The sequence below is a fragment of the Artibeus jamaicensis genome, unplaced genomic scaffold (assembly GCF_021234435.1).
Source record: "Artibeus jamaicensis isolate MK-2021 breed Jamaican fruit bat unplaced genomic scaffold, CSHL_Jam_final contig_332, whole genome shotgun sequence".
In the NCBI taxonomy this organism is placed as follows: Eukaryota; Metazoa; Chordata; class Mammalia; order Chiroptera; family Phyllostomidae; genus Artibeus; species Artibeus jamaicensis.
Genome location: NW_026521788.1, coordinates 22,512,297 through 22,531,363, shown reverse-complemented (window position 1 = coordinate 22,531,363; position 19,067 = coordinate 22,512,297). Strand labels below are relative to the sequence as shown.

General features: G+C 43.6%; 1 protein-coding gene across 3 annotated transcripts in view; it reads right to left on the bottom strand.

Annotated features, from left to right (window-relative positions):
• Positions 1–19,067, bottom strand: part of SGPL1 (sphingosine-1-phosphate lyase 1) — a 53,619-nt gene that overhangs the window by 6,228 nt on the left and 28,324 nt on the right. For all 3 annotated transcript variants that reach the window (XM_053663858.1, XM_053663857.1, XM_037130682.2), the window contains 7 exons: positions 16,459–16,606; positions 14,160–14,236; positions 12,698–12,826; positions 5,780–5,868; positions 2,593–2,698; positions 1,148–1,246; positions 342–491 (listed from right to left, as the gene is read on the bottom strand). In XM_053663858.1, coding sequence (XP_053519833.1) covers positions 342–491; positions 1,148–1,246; positions 2,593–2,698; positions 5,780–5,868; positions 12,698–12,826; positions 14,160–14,236; positions 16,459–16,606 — 798 coding nt within the window. The remainder of the gene's footprint in view (positions 1–341; positions 492–1,147; positions 1,247–2,592; positions 2,699–5,779; positions 5,869–12,697; positions 12,827–14,159; positions 14,237–16,458; positions 16,607–19,067) is intronic.

Here is a 19,067-nt window from a genome sequence, read left to right as displayed (position 1 = left end):
ACACACCTCCTCTCTGGAATTCCAGAATCAGCCTCGCCTCCACCCTCCCTCCACCCAAATAATCTCGAGGCTTCAGGGAACTCTTCAGTAGGGCCATGGCACTGAATGCCCCAGTTACAGAAATTCAGCCCTAGGACACAAAGATAACAGGCTCCTCTCCTCTCTTGCTTGTCACCTCTACCACCACACCCGGAGACCTGAACAGCTGTCCTGGTGAAAGCAGAGAGCCAGATTTAATTTTACATTTTGGGGGGAGGCTAATGCTGTAACCATTTTGTTGACAACAGCCAAAATAAGCAACTGTCTACTCTGATTAACAATCGGTCCCTTCCCCCGCTCACCTTATGGGTATCGGCTGAAATGCTGGTGACACCTTTCACCCGGAAATCAAACGGCTGCTCCAGTGGGTATCCTGCTTTCTCCATAAAGATGATGAGGAAGCCCCCCAGACACGCGTCTACGTGGAGAGGTATTTTGTATTTGACAGCCAGCTAGTTCCAAAAAACAAGGCCGGTAAGAAAACTTCATTTATAGCTCTATAACAAGAACTTTTCAACACATGTATGGAAAGGTGGGTTGTCACCACAGGGCCATTTTTGACATTCCTAATAAAAAAGCTCACCCTTTGAATGTATTTAGCCTTCAAAAAAATGCATCTGAAGTGTGGAATTTATTTTATATGTAAATATGCAGGGCCTCAAACTCACTGCAAAATCCAGCAGGAAATGAGTACCACTCTGATGCAGACTGCCTCTGGAGGGGGACAAAGGTCCTGCTTTAACTGCCGGCGGGGAGGGAGAGGCAGTGCTATGGAGCCCACGCGGGCACCAAATACCACCCTCCGGCAGGCGTGCGCCACAGGCAGCTTACTTCCTGACCTGAACTGACGCGGGAGTCCCACTTCCGAATACCCAGTTTACACGAAGCCTTCTTCCTTCTGTTGTCCCTCCCCCGGAGCAGAAGCTAGTAACCTTCGGAGGCCCCAAAGAGAGCAGGGCTTACCACAGAGCTGATGAGAGCTGTTCCCCACTACTGCACTGAAATCTAAACCCAAGATCGCTTCTCTCTGTTCGCCAAGTGCCGTTATCATGAGATTCCGTTTTAAAACCTCAGTTTCGCCGCACCAGAGCCCATTTTCCGCACATACCTTGGCCACTTCCGGGACGGGGTCTATTACACCGTGAGGGAACTGCGGGGTGGAGCAGACGAGCATGGCAGTGTTCCTGGAGATGGCTCTCCTCATGGCCTGGGGGTCGAACGTGGAAAGGAAAATGAGCACCCACGTTGCAGTTGCTCTCCTATTCCACTGCCAAGGTCAATTTAGGTTCCTGACTCAGAGTTTCCGTTCCACTGGTGCCCCCTCCTTCACCTCTCCAACCCCAGTGAAGACCACCAACCACCAGGGCAGCAGAATGCAAACAAGGCCCAGCAGTCCCCTGGGGGCAGAGTCTCGGAGCACGATATAAAAACAGCAGAATCGCTGTGAGGGAGAGAAGAATGCTGGGCTAAGAAGCGAGAGAGCCGCCAACCAGCAGTGAAACCTGGTGTCAACCCTCCGCCAGCCTGTTTCCTCATCTGTCGCCTGCGATGCTACTAACAGCCTCCGCGACTTCCCTGGGCTGTCCTGTGGGAGGCTCAATGCAATTCCCACAGCGCTCTGAGAACTGGAAAGTTCTACACAAATGCAAGGCATAAAATTAACCGCAACAGGGATATTATTCAGCCTCATAAAGAAAGAAATCCTGCCATTGGTGACCACATGGATAAACCTGGAGGACACTGTGCTAACTTAAATAAGCCAGGACAGAAAGACAATGGCATGATCTCACTTATCGTGGAACTTAAAAAGCTGAACTGTAGGGGGAGAGTAGAACTGTGGTTTCCAGGGGCCGGGGGTGAGGGAGTGGGGGGGTCTTGTCAAGGGGTACCAAGCTTCAGGTACGCAAGGTAAGGTCTGGAGATACAAAATATTGCCATGTGACTACTTCACAAGTTTTGCTAATACAGCAATATATACCTGAAATTTGGTTAGAGACCTAGAGTATAGTCTTAAGTATGCCAAACATAAAAAAATGTTAAGTATAAGAGGCGTTGTATATGTTAATAGCTTAACTGTTTTACTTCACGATGTATATTTACATAAAACATTAAGTTGTACACTTTAAATAGACACAACTGCCTCAATAAAGGTGAGGGGTAATGCTAGCGCTAACAAACTGGAATAGTTTACTTATGAAAGAAATCACTACTATTGTAATGGCAATGGTACTAATTCAGACCAATCAAAACCACAGTGTGAGTCTTGGGGCAAGTTAGTCCAGGCCCACTTTACAGAGAAGAGAAAGTGAGGTGCTGAAACAAAACCCCAGTCTTTGAAGTGAGGGGCTAGGTTCATCTTCCCATTGGACTCGAAGAATATGAGAGACTCAAGCTGCAATCAGTCACCGCGCCAGGGGTAGCGCTGCAACTCTGGCTGCTGCCTTCAAAGGCCTCCAGAGCCTGTCGGCGTGTGACGCTGGGAAAAACCAGCCCATCTTGCACTTCCTGTTTCTCACGGCCCAAGGCACACAGTGGCCCCTCAGAACCACTCACCCGAATGTCCACCTCCATCATTTTGTTCAGTGGAACCCGTATGATCTTCATCCCAAAATAATGGGCGGCTTTGTCAAACGCAGCATGGGCACTCTGGGGGGCCACACTAAACGACAGGGAAGAGGGAGTGATGAATTCAGCCCAGAGGGGGTTCCAGACTGCACGGTCAGCAGCTAATCTGAACCTCCAGGAGTAAACTCCTCATTATTTTTCCTCAGAATTTTTAGAGTGTTTATATTTTTTACTTTTTAAGCACAAAAAGAAGTCAAGTGATATTCTAGAGAATCTTCTCTCTAGTCCTTAGGAGATCATTGTGGCAACAGAAGAACTCGGAAGTATTCTCACATCAAAGGATCCAAAGCCATAAATCAGGGCTGACAGGTAAAAGGACAGGGAATTTGGGTTGGATCAATGTCGAGTGGAGCCTCTGAGTGGCTGCCGACCCAAAGACAGGTACGTCTGAAGGAGCAAGCTTCCTGACACAATGCACATTCCAGCAGCAAACGTGGGACCGCCTGGCAGGGACGCTCAGGCAGCAGGCAAGCGTCAGCTCGGAGGTCCCTCCACCTCTGAGAGACCGTGACCCACCTGAAACCCCGTCTGCACTACACGCCTGGGAGCGGGGTTGCAGACAGCACTGCAAAAGGACACCGAGTCACGGGTAAGTGACCGCTCCACTCCCACGATTACCCCACTCCCTTTAAGGGAGAAAAATCTCTACCACCGAGTAATTACCAAGCAGCGAAGACTGACGTCTGAAGAAAGATGGCAGCCCAATTTATTCTCTTAGGCTAAGTACAAATTGCAGCATGAGATCATAATGTGGCAAAACCCTGTGTCACTGACACTTGGGGAAATACATTAACCCCAACACACAGCACAAGGAAGGGGTGCAGAGAAAAAAATGCAACCAAGTATCAAAATTATGTCCATAGGGCAGCAAGATGGGTAAATCTCAAAAAGGTGTCAAACTGAGACTTCCGCCAAGATGGAGGCATAGGTGGATGTGCCGTGCCTTCTCACACAACCAAGTTTAGAGACAACTAAATATCAGCAACAGAAAACACAGCCAGAACACGGAAAATTGAACTTTTCGGAAGTCCGTTAACAACAAATTCTTCAGCCTGACGGGTAAGGGGCGAAACCAGCGGCTGGTGAAGTGGGGTTGCACAGGAGGACTCGGTCAGACGGACTCAGGTGCGCGGAATCCAGGCGCAGGGTTGGACCTAGTGAGCAACTGAGAGAGCCACCATTCGAGCGACCGCGGGGGAGACAGCGGGGGAGCGGTGCTGCGTGTTGACTGTGGTCGTGCATTTGTGCGCAGGCGGACAGGCGAGGGAGTGGGTGGTTGGACTGGGGCCTGGCGGGTCCCCGCGGCAAGGGGCAGTGGAGGGCGCCACCATTTCCCCGCTCTGACCACGCCCCCACATACAGCGTCACAACCCAGCGACCTGGGAGTCCAAGGCACCGCTTCTCACACTTAAAGGGCCAGAACAGACCAAAAATGTCGCAAGATCTCAAAGCCCCAGAGCCCATAGATCTAAGCGATGAAGAAATAGCAAAACTCTCAGACGCACAGTTTAAAACACTGGTCATCAGGATCCTCACAGAACTGGTTGATTATACCGATAAATTAGACAAATATATGAAGGCGAAACTAATTGAAATGAATGGAATTGCACAGGACACCAATAGCAATGAAAAGGAAACTGGGACTCAAATCAATGGAGTGGACCAGAAGAAAGCAAATAATGGCCAAACAGAAAAGAGTCAAGAAGCAAGAATTCAAAGAAATGAGGAGAGTCTTAGGAACCTCCAGGACATCTTTAAACGCTCCAACATCTGAATTATAGGGGTACCAGAAGGGGGAAAGGCACAGCCACCAGTGGAAAACTTATTTGAACAAATAATAAAGGAGAATTTCCCCAATCTGGCAAAGGAAATAGACTTCCAAGAAATCCAGGAAGCTCAGAGTGTCCCAAAGAAGTTGGACCCAAGAAGGAACACACCAAGGCACATCATAATTACATTAGCCAAAATTAAAATGAAGGAGAGAATCCTAGAAGCAGCAAGAGCTAAGGGGACAGTCACCTACAAAGGACTCCCCATCAGACTGTCAGCAGATTTCTCAAAAGAGACCTTACAGGCAAGAAGGGGCTGGAAAGAGGTATTCCAAGTCATGAAAACCAAAGACCTACAACCAAGATTGCTCTATCCAGCAAAACTTTCATTTAGAATGGAAGGACAGATAAGGTGCTTCTCAGATAAGATCAAATTCAAGGAGTTCATCATCACCAAGCCCTTATTATATGAAATGTTAAAGGGACTTATCTAAGAAAAAGAAGTTAAAGAAACATGAACAGTGAAAGGACAACAAACTCACAGTTATTAACAACCACACCTAAAACAAAAGCAAACTAAAAGGACAGCTAGATCAGGAGTGGAAACATAGAAATGAAGATCTCAAGGAGGGTTAGCAACAGGGGAGTGGGAGGAGGAGAAGGGGGGAGAAGGTACAGAAAATAAGTAGCATAGACAGTAGATAGAAAATAGATGGGGGGCAAGAATAGCATGGGAAATATAGAATCTAAAGGACTTGAGACACATGGTCATAAACTAAAGGGAGGGTAATGGTGGGGATGGGGGGGTAGGGTGGAGGGGAATGAAGGGGGGAATAGAACAACTGTTAACAGCATAATCAATAAAAAAAAATAAAAATTAAAAAAAAAAAGGTGTCAAACTTCTTCATCCAGAAAACTGCCCTCAGGTTGAATTTTCCTTGGGGAGAGCCACACCAAGGCAGCCTGTATATTTAACTGGCTTTCACTAAACTAAAACACACAGAGAGCTTTCCTCAGGATCCAGGTAATTCACAACAAATAACACAGAATTCAAGAAGCCGTCCTGTCACTCTGTCACTTTTAGAAAAAGGATGTCATGCTTGCTTGCAGTATATAGAAGTATGTCACGTGTAAACTGGGGGTGGTGCAGGAGAGGGGGGATGATTGTGGAAATTAGGTGGCTGATCCACTCAGGATTCTGGCGGCCGAAGGGATAAGGTCCATGGAGACAGGACGAGAGGAGAGAGGACCAGAACGCCCAGAGGAAAAGAGCAGCGGCACATCGGCCATCGCGGTGTTTCAGACACACAAGTCTACAGCGGGACGACACAACCACGCACGCGTACATTTCTGGACTTTTGATCCCATTCTCTGCGGCCAGGTCCCGATACGCTTTGCAGGCCATCAGTATGCTTTCTGTCCCGCCAGACGTCACCTGTGAAAAAGAAGAGATACTGTCTGAGGGGGAGAAGTTAGGGACAGCACCAGCAGGGACTTCTCGCCCTGACCTTGATGGTGTCAGATACAGAAAGAGGTAAGTCCTCATACGCCGTGGAGCAGACGCTGTCCTGTCTCCCAGGAGGAAAACCTGGCTTGGTTGGCTGAGCCCAAGCTCAGAGTAAAAACAACTAAATCAGAGTGAGCAGAAGCCCTGCACTGCCTGGACAAATGCACATCTGTCCAGATCTGCACACAATCCATCTCCACATTAATTCCTCCACTGGCAGATAGGATAGGGCATTTTGTACCCTTCAAAAGCATCGGGATTACTGACTTTGATTTAAATTTTCGATGTCCAGCCCTGGCTCATGTAGCTGCAAACCAAGGGGTTGCTGGTTCGATTCCCAATCAGGGCACATGCCTAGGACACAGGCCAGGTCCCCAGTGGGGGACATGTGAGAGGCAACCACACATTAATGTTTCTCTCTTTCTCTTTCTCCCTCCCCTCCCCTCTCTCTAAAAAGAAAGAAAGAAATAAAATCTTGAAAAATAAGTAACTTTTCAATGTCGACTAAAGAATGTGAAATTTTAAAGTTATGATTCTAGTAACCTATGTCATATATTAGAAGACTAAGAAAAGATATTTCAGCATTCCAAAGTGAACTTGTAGTTTTTGACAAGTTTGAAAGAGAAAAGCAGAAGGTTCTACTTAAGAGTTTATCTTACCTGAAATCAAAACAAAAATCCTTGTATTTTTAAATGAAATAAAATGTTTCCTGAAACTAGGCTGGCAACTCTGATACAGGTAAATTTCTTTACCAAAGCTGAAACAGAAGGGTTCATTTCACCCATCCTACTGTCCTCGGTGGGCTACAGACTCACGAGGGTGGTGCACTCTGTTCGTGACCCTATCCCCAGCACCAAGCCTACGGGCAGACAGCGAGCACACCCTCAGTTAACCTTCCGTAATGCCCGATCCAGCAAAGCACAACCGACGGGCATGTTGTACCACCTGGCTACCTTCTGATAACACCAAAGAATAATAATTTTAAAGCAAACAGAGAAGAAAGGTTATAACACTGAGCTAGGTGGGTATTTTCTTAGAGTTACTATTTCTGTAGATTCATATAACCTGAAACAGCCTTTTCATAATACAGGTGAGAAAACTGAGCTGCTGAGAGATTGAAGTGATTTGCCCAATGTCACCCATTAGCATCTGTTGACAAGTAAACCTTTCTACGTTTTCATATTTAGTGTAGCTTAATTAGAGGTGGAATAAGAGAGAGTGATGACTGAAACTTCTTAAAATAATATCTATATACTTTTGTCCTATATAGGGCAAAAACAGCATTAGATACAAAATCCCAGTAGTCAGGAGTTAATGGAAGGCAGTTAAGTCATTTTTTGATTCAGGAAGTCTACATGAAGCATGTGACCATCATTCGCAAAGTAATGCATTGAACACGGGCATAGGACACTTGTTTGTAGGTCTCTGCACTTCAATGCAAAAATTGCTTACAGTTGAAGTCAGCTCTACAAATCAGCAGCACGCCCTGTGGTCTGGCATAAAACCTCAGAATGTCACATGAGTCGGGAAAGGACCAGCAAAGTCAGTCTTCAGGAAGTCCGTGTCTTACCAAGGTCAAGTAATGACACAAGCAAAAATATTTCCAAACCCTGGTTATTCACTTCATATGTCCTACTTTTAGTCCAGTAATAAACATCATTATTTGTTAACCAATGTTAACCAGTATATTTTTCACTATAAAAGCAGGGATACCTCATTTCTACTTCTAATTCTGATTTCTGATCCCCCAAATTCTGTGTTTAAATATGCTGCTGGTCTCCCATTCCCCTACCCCCTGCACACAAAGAAAAACAAAAATTTGGTTATGAAGTAAGAAGACAAAAGCCTCAACTACTACTTGTTATGTCAGTCAACTTTTTAAAGAGATTTTTATTTATCTATTTTTAGAGAGTGGGGAAGGGGGGCGAGAAAGAGAGGGACAGAAACATCAGAGTGCAAGAGATACATTGATTAGCTGCCTCTTATACACCCCTGATTGGGGACCTGGCCCACAACCCAGGCATGTGCCCTGACCAGGAATAGAACTAGCAACCTTTGGTTTGCAGGCCAACACTTAATCCACTGAGCCACACCAGGCAGGGGCTCAACTTATTAACATTTATAAAAACTCTTACTCTAATATATGCTATGTATGTCAGAAAATAAGAGTAGAACATGACCTATTTGGAAAATTTTTTTCTCTCTTTTTAAAAAGATTTTATTTATCTTTTAGAGGGAGGGGAGGGAGAAAGAGACAGAGAGAAACATCAGTGTCTGAGAGAAACATCAGTTGGTTGCCTCTCGGACGCCCCCAACCAAGGACCTGGCCTGCAGCCCAGATATGTACCCTGAGAGGGAATCAAACCGACAACTTCTCAGTTGGCAGGCTGGTGCTCAATCTATTGAGCCGCACCAGCCAGGGCTGGAAATTTTTCTTTTAGGTGATGTTTGGTCCTAATGGCACTTGCAAAAGCCAAGACTGTTCTTCTGGGCAACCTAGTTTTCTTTGGTATATGAAATCACCTCTCATTCTAAGGCAAATAAAGTTAATAAAAGGAAAAAAAAAGTTGAAGGCTGAAGATCAAAGAACAAGAAGAGTTAACACTTTAAATGAGAACAGCCTAAAAAAAGCCCAAGCATTAGGCTTTGTCTTCCTGTTTCCTACCTCTGAACTCAAACTGTCTTTACCAAAAGCAGCTAGCTCATTGGGAGAGAAAAAGAAATACACAGAGATAGAGCCAAAGACTGAGGAGAAACTAAAATGATCCCAGAGAGCAGCTATTTTTATAAAGGTCTAAGTGTTAGAAAGGACTGTGGATCTTAGACCCTATCCTTCTCCTGATCCCTGACACACTAACGAAAGATCATAATGGGAGAGACAAGGCTTAATTGCATCTAAGCAAAAACAAAACACAAATACCCTAGTGGCAGACTTCTGGATTAAGATGGAAGACTAAAACTACTTCAGAGAGTTTTCTCTCTCCCAATACCTGTAAGAATAAAGGAAAAAAGTAGTGAAAACATGCAATAATCAAATAAGGAGACAGAAAATCTGATGCAATAGACTTCATATACTGGCAATGAAAAAAAGAAGTTTCCAATCTATAGCAAAGCGCAAAACACAGTTGCTCATCCCTCTCCCAAGCCCTGGAAATTAAGGTGAGTTAGCAAAATCCTGAGAATTCTCATTAACACTCCCCAAATCTTTGAAGAGGGAAATGGAAGGGTTTCTCTATCTTCTCTTCTTATCTTCAGTCAGTAAGTAAGGGATGTGGCAGCTAGGGAGAGACAAGCAAAAGGGGAGAGAAGTCCGGACTGGTCCTTTATAGGGAATGCTTCGGGAACACAGAAAGGAGTAAAGACATAATCAAAGCCCGAAGGGTGCGCCTCTCTTCCAGCTAGGCAGAATGAGCGCTGGTAGGCAACTTGTAGCAAACTCCCAGAAGGTGAGACCTACCTATATTCTAGTACAGGTGAAACAGAGCTTTCACTGAGCCCTACCTCAGCCAAATACTCTCAGACAAGAGATCACTCACCACGCATCAGAACAAACAATGTCTAGAGAGAGCCAAGACGAAAGAAGATGCTATGGTAAATGATGTAAGCATATACAAGAAAAAGACAGCATGCAAAATAGAAGCCCAACTCTGAAGGTAACCACCTAAACAGCAGAAGGAAGTTCCTCAAAACTGCTTCCCAGTACAGGACAAAATAGCACAAGAACATGAATTCAAGAAACCAAGAGCAGAAAGGCCAAACACAAACAACAAAATGAGACTGCAGACCTTACAACACCGAAGTTCTAAACAGCATCAATATAGAACTAATAAATACATAGAAATAGCAAGAAACAGAATAAACACTGCTGAGAACACAAAGACTGACTCAGAGGGCAGATTTAAGGTGAGTTCAGTGAACCCAGGTAAGGACGGCAGAGAGTAAAAGACAGATGCCACTCCACCCCTGGAGAGCCGAGTCCATCTGGCCAGTCGGATAACCAAAAAGAGTCCAGAGAAGAATGATGGGGATGGTTGGCATTCTGGTTGGAAGTCATACTCTCTAATGAACAGCTGAGTAACTTAGGAAACACACAGGGAAGAGAAGATTCAGAAGTAGAGAGGCTTTCAAGTATACAAAGGTCTCTCACATGGGGGGGAGCAATTATGGAACTTCTACTTCCAGCAGTTTAGATTATATACCCTGGGCATCCCTCCTACTTGAAACAACTAAAAAGCCTGATAAAACATTAAACATCCACCACTGAGCTAACATAAAAAAATACACTGAAACTGCAAAGAAAGCAAAATCAAAAAATCCTACTAGATAAGTGAGTTACAAAGCTGGTGTGAACACTGAGGGTTGCCACCAACCCCTAGGGACCTTAAATGCTCAGTCTGCCCCGTGAACAGGAGATAAATTTAGGGCCTGCCCACAGTAAGGAGGCCAATGAGAGATGGCTGAAAAGAAAATAGAATTATGTCCACAGTCAGAGGGATACAAGAAATAAATCCCACTGGTACAAAAGAGGACATGAAGAAAAACTGCTTTTCTTGACCGTTTTTCAGGTAAAGAACAATAATGATCTCTAAAGAAGGTATAACAAGACTGCTTTTATGTGGGTTTGTGGTCTGAATTTGCGCCACTTCTGTAGTGCAAAACTGTAAGCTGAGAATCGGACTAAAATTGGCCCAATGTAGTAGCACTTCCCAGCAACTCCCTGGAAACTGGCAGAATTACAAACCTTTTTTGGAAGAACTTAACTTCAATATAGGTCTCAAAGCCAAATTCCCAGGAAAATGAGCGGTTTACAGTTTTTTTTTAAAATTACAACTACAAGAATGACATAGGCAAGGATATAAGGCAATATGAATGAAACCAGCAGAAACGGAATGATAAGGCTCACAAATAATGGAATTGTCAGAAGAGACTATAAAATAATTATGTGCAATATATTTAAATAAACTATAAGCTAAGGACCAACAAAGAACCACCAAAGAGATTTATTAGTTTTTGAAGATTTTATTTATTTATTTTTAGAGGGGAAAGGAGAAAGAAAAATACATCAATGTGCAGTTGCCTCTCATGCGCCCCCTACTGGGGACCTGGCCCACAACCCAGGCATGTGCCCTGATTGGGAATCGAACCAGCAACCCCTTGCTTCATAGGCTGGAACTCAATCTACTAAGCCACACCAGCCAGGGCAAGACTTTTTTTTTTTAAGGACCAAACAGAATTCTGAAGAATGAAAAATACAGTAAACAAAATTTAAAAATCCAGTAGCAGACTGAGTGTAGATTAGACACAACTGAAGAGGGAGTTAATGAAACCCTTGCACTGGTCACACAGCTCCACTGTTGGCTCATGGCCAGTCTTGTCACCCACCCGCAACGGCCCCAACCACTGTTGCTACTGAGAATATCAGCTGTTTCAACAGTTACTTATACCTTTATGGGTAAGGTTTTCCTGGCTGTACAAATGGCTGACTCTGGGTCTGGAGCAGACACGTACAAGATGAACACGGAATGTATCATCAAATAAAAATGAGGAGGAGCAGAAGGGAGGAAGGGAGAGGGGGAGGGGTTATCAGAGGGGGAGTGAGAGGGGAAGGAGCAGGTGAAGGAGGATCATAATACACGTATCTAGTCTTCATCTTTACTGGGTAAGGCCAAACTCTTTTGTAGGTGTTTAGCCTTTGGTCTCTTAACAGTTCATCACCCTGGCACAGGAGAACACCTACGTACCGCAAGCATGGTGTCATCTCTCTTCTAGGTCACCCCATTCAGCAAAATGCCGTAAGCCAACCTGTTGCTACATCTCGACGGGTTCAGTTTTTAACAGTTTTGGAATTACTTTTGGAAAGGGAATGCCAGGAATACCAGTTTTGCTAGCTACTGAATATCTGAACATGTTGTTTGGCCATGGTGCCAACATAATAGTGTAACAATACAGCTTACTGGCAAAAAAACAAAAACAAAAACTAACTATGAAATGGTATTATCTTTGGCAGGCCCTTCAATAATTACATTTGCAGATTTTATAATGATTACTTTTACATATCTGATAGGGTTAGCACCTCTAGGTTACCACGGTTAAATCCAACTCTCTACCCTGCATAAGCTGAGGTTTCATTTTTTTTCTACAGTAGACAGTATCAGTTTGTAATAAATCTAAACAGAAGTCTATTAACCACGGTTTAAGAAAACTAACAAACATCTACTAGAAAGAATGGTTGAAACACGTGTGCCTTTAAATACCATGATTCCTTTTCCTTTATTCCTAAACTAACTGAGATTCAATTTACAACAAAATCAGAAAGTAAACTTCCAGCTCAAGTAAAATGAGCAAGCATATAAAAAAAAATTACAAGATGATTCAACCAAATCATACAAGTAAATGGGCAGGAAAGTGGGTGGGGTGGGTGGATGAAAGAAATGAAGGAAGAAAAAGAAAGGAGCAGAGAGCAGATAGGGCAAATATATTTAATGAATGCAGAGTGTTCTTTATTCTAGCAACTTTACATAGCTTTTTCAAAGTAAAAGAATTGAAGAGAAAAAATATCTAGAAGACTTTATGCCAAAATGTTCATACTCTATGAGTTACTAAACTATAAGCAGTATTTTTGAATTGCTACTAATCTGGACCTTTTTACAATAATCACACATTTGTTGCATAATAAAAAAAAAAGTAAAAATTTTTAAGTAAATTCTATTTTAAGCTAAAAAAAAAAGATCACTATACAACACTGGCTAATACTTACACATCCACAGGAATCCGGGCCTCCATTGAACAGAGAACAAGCTATCCTCACGATCTCTGCCTCTATCTTCCGTAGTCCTGGGAAGATAGCTGGATGCAGTGGGTTACTCCATGCAAAGTCTCCATAAGCCTACAAAGAAATGCAAGCAGGTACGAAGTAAGACAATTATATTGTATAGGACAAAGAATCATACACTAAACGAAAGTTTCTAGGTATTAGGCGCAACATTAAAAATTAGAAAAATAGTAAGACATGTTCAAAATACAGTGAAGGAGACAGACATGCGAATAAATGACCTTACAGTGTGGTACGAGAGGAAGTGTAAGTGTGGTTAAGAGCAAACTAGAAACACCGAGCAGACTCAATGTGAAGGTTTAGCTTTGCCAGTCACTTCTAGCTGTGCAATATCTCATATTCTAAAGAGGATAGTTGAGGTGCTGATCCAATAGTGTTTCAGCAATAAGCAAAGAACATAACTCATGCAAAGTGCTTAAGTATCTGGCACAAAGCAAGTATTGTTCCAAGTGCAATCCTAGATGTGTGCACGCAAAGGTAAGAGGCCTTGAAGAGGGAATAATGAACGTCCTGAATGGTCTGGTGGTGTCTGCTGAGTGGAACCTTGAGAGATAAAGACGAATTCATCCTTCAGAACAGGGCAGGTAAAGGGGAGAAAGGAAGAAAACATCACAGCCAGGTGCACTCTGTCAAAGGGCAAGGCAGGAGTGACAGGAATGGTTGCAAGAACCAGGTGGGAGCTGGCTCTGAAAGGACTTGTGTTTTCTGTCTCATAAGCAGCTTGCATTTTATCGTGTAGATGATACAAAACTACTGAAGGATTTCTAAACAAAGAAACTGGAGAATTATGCCAAGACACAGCTGTGAAATCTATGTTTAACAAGGCATAAGCAGCTTCATGAGTGCGATAACCAAACACAAAGGCTTAAACTTAAAGCCATCAGTCACACCACTTTTATATGACAAAGTGGGATTTCAAAGACAAATCTGATAAACATGAAGGTGCTAGACAATAAAGGCAACACAAAATGGGAATTATTTTAATTATAAGTGAGACCACTGCTCACTCTCAGGTCATTTGATTCGAGAGTCGGGTAGTGCAGGAAACGACAACCAAGTTTCTGTCCTCGTCTCTTTTCATAAAACAAAGTATGTCTCATTGTTAATAATCTCAAACGCTGGGACTGCCCCAGTAACTGCCTTCCATGCAGGGTGTCAGTAAAGCCTGGAGACGTACGTAATATTTTACCCTACTACAGCTGAAGATATCTTTGACAAGATTACACATATTCACCTGTTTGGGTGAAGAGAAACTTCTTAAACTTTAGTTTTATTTTAACAAACTTTTCTTCAAGTAATTTTTAAATTACAAAACCAAAGAGACAAAAAAGAGGTCATATAAACCGGCAGACACCACACACTCTCCCTCCGAGCACTGGGTACACACCTTCACCAGGAGGTCGGTGAGCTGCTCCTCCCCGCTGTACACCGCCCCGGAGGCTCTCCCCTCCTGCCACGAGACATCTGCAGAGAGGGTGAGACCACTGGGTCAGTAAGCAGAAAGTTTTGGGGAAGACAGGTAGGTTCTAACAAGAAGAAATGCAAGGAATTCCCTCTGAGTACAAAAAAAAACAAGGTTTTGAGTGGAAATCCAAAGATGTCCTTATATTATCAAGAAAGATAAAACTCCAATAGAGCTATCACAGCAAAATAAAGATCATCAATTAGAATCAACCACAGTCTGAAAAAGATGCCCACAGCACTGGGGGAACAGTATAGTCCAATAATAATGCTGTCCTGTTCCCCAACTGCCAGCTGCCTTCCAACAGCAGAAAAACTGTCCTCTGGCTATACATTCATTTTCTGTTCTCTGTACGGCTCAGCTTGGCCTTTTTCAGCAACTGCTTCCTTCTGTCTAGTCACAGGACATGAGGGAATTGTTATGAGCAGAGTTGTCAGAGAAAAGCAACACAGAAGTAACATTTCAGTCTACAATCATCAGGGCTGGAGTCAGGGAACTGAATGCAAGAAGAGGCAGGTCACAGTAAGATATCATAGTATCGGGCCCCACCTTCCAATGGGCCTGGAAAGCCACACAGCATTAGGCACCTGATTCCAGCAACATCAACTGCAACATTTGGGATCAGGAACAGTCAACTCTGGGATAAAGCTCCCAGGAGAGGCTCCTGACCAAGATATAAGGTCCAACCTTCCACTTCCTGTCTGAGGTTCCACATTATACTCCCTAGATTAGACCAGCAAATCTGTCAGTGTGAGTGTCTCACAGCCTCTTGCTACAACGTGGCTGTGCTCCACTGGAAGAGGGCAGTGAGAAAGCTAGGACAGAAACAAACTCGTTACAGATGACAGCCACGGGCTCTACAAAGCAAAGATCTTCAGCTCCAACAAGAGAGCAGAGGACTGAGTGGTGAATGTTGAGACTAATTCCTCAGTCTCACACAGTCTGCCCAGCTCTGGCCTGTTGCTGGCTGGACTTCCCCACTTTCCTTAGAGGACACTGCTCTGTACCAGGTATGCCTTCAGACCAGAGGTCACCAGACTTTCAAAAATAGGATACATGGTTTCATTTCCTGTTCTTTCACTGGTGCTACTACTGAGTATGGCAATGGGTAGTGACTTAAAAATTGAAAGGAAGGAAGTACGGTGGCAGCAACCAGCCCTCACCATCCAGAATCCTTTCCTGTCCAGGTCTCAGAGTGCTAATCCCTCCCTTGTATCACCCATACATCCCGGACGGTACCCAATTTCACAGCAGCCAACATCTAAAGCTCAACACATTTCAACTGGACATTTTAAAAGGTATTTTTTGAAATACAATGTGGTATCCTGGGTTGGGTCCTAGAGCATAAAGAAGGACATTAGTGAAAAAAACCTGTGGAATCGGAATAGCATTTGTAGTTCAGTTAATAGTCTCATACTGAAGTTAATATTAATTATGCCAAACTAAGAAGCCTACTTTTTGAAAGTATTCATAATATGACTTTAATCTGTAATAAACATGCATCCGTGTTCATAATAATATTTATCAAGCACTTTCTATATGCCAGGTATTCTACAGTTATATGCATAATCTCATTTAATCTCTATAACCAGCCTTTCCAGTAAGTATTATTATTCCTGTTGCAGAGAGACAGAAATTGAAGCACAGAGAAATTAAGTAACTCGCCTGAGGCAACACCTGAAGTGGCCAGACCAGGATGTGAATCCAGGCTGAGCTCACAGGCTGTACTCTTAAACATTGAGCTTCTTGTACTTGGTACATCCATCCTTCCTCATGCACGTATACTTGTGTGTGAATGTGGTTATTAATAAAAACACTACGAACATTCTGATATACATGCATGTATACACAAAATCTGCATTCATCTTTTGATGAAGAAATTATAGTCACTTTTTTTTGCATTTATTGATTTTGCATTTACAATTTCTATAATAGATATGTATTTCATTTTTATTATGCATATTTTCTTTTTAAAAAACAAATGAGTGTTTTATTCAGTTTACAAGAGACAAGTTCCATTGTCTCTGAGATTGGTTTGTTTGATGGATGAAATATGAATCTAAATAGAATTTAAAAAATATAAAAGCCAACGTTTTGAGAAAGGGGTTAGGCCCTCCTGAGCATACAAGTACCAGGGAGGATCTGCTCTTAACCTTGACAAACACAACTGACAGCTCTCGCCAGGTTAACGAAGAAGGCAGCACGCATGTGCTGAGAATCATACCCAGGCGGCTGTACTCCTTGAGCTTCTCCAGAACTGCAGCCGAGCTCAGGCCTTGAGAGGGCAGAACTTTCACATACTCTTTGTCCACATGCAGAAACGACATGCTCTTGCGGATATCATCCTTGATCTTGTTCAGCTCCTCTTCAATCTCCAAAGGGAAGACGAACGAAGTTAACAAGGCTGGGCACCACATGAACACAACAAAAAATGGAAGGTGCTTCTTCTTAAGGAGATACGGTGACAGTCTGACTGTGTGACACTTTCTTAGAAGCCTGAGAAGTCAGTGTTCGCTCTAAAGGTCCAAGATGCACTCGACCCCACCCCCTTCCTCTGCCATGTCAACATCACCAACATCACCGCTGCTTTACTTGATTTGCATTTGCTAATGTCAGCACATCTTTGAGGGCAATATTTGGACCTTGTTCCTGCCCTGGCAGCAGCTACAGTGTATCTGCTAAAGAACAAAGACAGAGCCATAAACAGCTACCAAGCAGCAGCGAAAGGGATTCTGGTCCTTGTGCGAGTGATGAGCTCCTTCACAGACAGATACAGAGCACGGGAGGGTCGGGAGCCCCACACCACTCCCACCGTCGGGCTCGGCCATCCCGGGCAGTGCCAGGAAGACTGCCTTCTGTCTCAGGCTGTCCACAGCTTGTCAACAGCTTGACCCGTAAGTGCTAGGAGGAGCTAAAAGTCCTTTCTGCTACATAGTTTATCACAAAGAAATAACTCCAGTTATTTCTTTTCCATCCTCATAGCAACAGTTTTGGGGACATGCTCTTTTGTTCATTCACTCATTTATGTAACAAATATTTGTTGAACTACTACTATGGACCAGGAATACACTGAACAACACAAACAGGTGGTGCAGAATGGGGGGAACAATCGTGTTTTCATGAAACTTGATTTTAGCAGCAGAAACAGAAAACAAAGGTAATGAAAAGTGCTGGGGGCGGGGAGGGGAGCAGAGTAAAGAGGCAGAATGGCAGGGGCCGCCGTGTGTGATCCGAGATGCTTGTGTGGCAGGTGAGGGATGAGTGGCTACAACCTGTGTGTGTCAGTGATGGGGCGCCAGCAAGATGCCCAACTCTCGGTCCAAACACTAAGGTTTTCTCATCTCTAGCTCTGGGTGATTAGAATACAAGAGGACCTTCTGAGATGTGGTCCTCCCACTCCTTGAAAATGTATCTACAACAGTCTAACAGACAGGCACTGGCAGGGCGCAGAGGCTGCACTCCTGGAAAGTGCTGGAGTGCTGGGGCATGTGATGAACATGAAGATAATTATTTTAAAGACTTTATTTATTTTTAGAGAGGGGGGGAGGCAGGGAGAAAGAGAGGAAAAGAAACATCAATGTGTGGTTGCCTCTCGCACCCCCCCAACTAGGGACCTGGCCCACAACCCAGGCATGTGCCCTGACTGGGAATCAAACCAGTGACCCTTTGGTTCCCAGGCCAGCACTCAACCCACTGAGCCACGCCAGCCAGGGCTAATTTTTAAATTCTAAATAAAGAATTGTGCTATGGTGGGCATGCAATAGTAACAAGCTATGAAAACTGAACTTCCATGCAGACTATACTGTTCTAATAAAACAGACACAAAATGATAATGAGAGTTATCTCAGAAAGCACAGCAGGTACTTCCCATCCCTAATTCTTGCCACAGATCCTCTTTTACATTTTAATTTCTTCACAGTATTTATTTCAAAATGAAATTCTTATGTATCTGTTTACTTATTTATTTTGTCTTTCCTGCTAAAATGCAAGTTCCACGGACAAAGGACTATGTCTTACTCACCACTGCTCCCAGAATAATACCTGACACTGAGCACAGGCTCAATAAACATGTGCTGAATGAGTGTAAGAGAATGAATGAGAGATGGGCACACACATGCTCATTCAAATAACTTTGTCTCTAAGCCTCAAAATCTGCTTCTAAAAAAAAAGGTCATTGATTATACAGTTCCTAAGTCCCTTCTAATTCTGTTAGTTTATAAATTTAAGCCCTGGCTGGTGTGGCTCAGTGGACTGAGTGCCAGCCTGCAAACCAAAGGGTAGCAGTTCAATTCCCAGTCAGGGCACATGCCTGGGTTGTGGGTCAGGTATCCAGCAGGGGGCGCATGAGAGGCAACCACACACTGATGTTTCTCTTCCACTCTTTCTCCCTCCCTTCCCTATATAAAATTAAATAAACTCTTTAAAATATATATATGTTTATATATATAAATTTACATATACACATATATAAATTTAAGAGTGGGTTCTGAAACCCTAGGATTGTCTCAAAATCTTAAATTGAAAGAGAAAAGCATAAAGAATAAGGGCAAAAAAATACAGGGACTGATAAGAGGAAATACTATTATCCTTTGTGAGCCAGTCCATCCAGTATGTATCTTCCCTCTTCCCCTACCCTTTATTCCATAGCGACTGAAGTAGATTTAATTTAGAGGCTCAAATGAACTTGAGGTGAAATAAAACCCTGTCTACTGCCATGCTCCATCCCCGCCCCATTTATTACTTCTACTTGCCCACAGGAAATGGACCCAAAAATACATAGTCTGGGAGTTAGCACAGGGCTCTCAGTGGACTTCAGTCAAAGGATAAAGATAC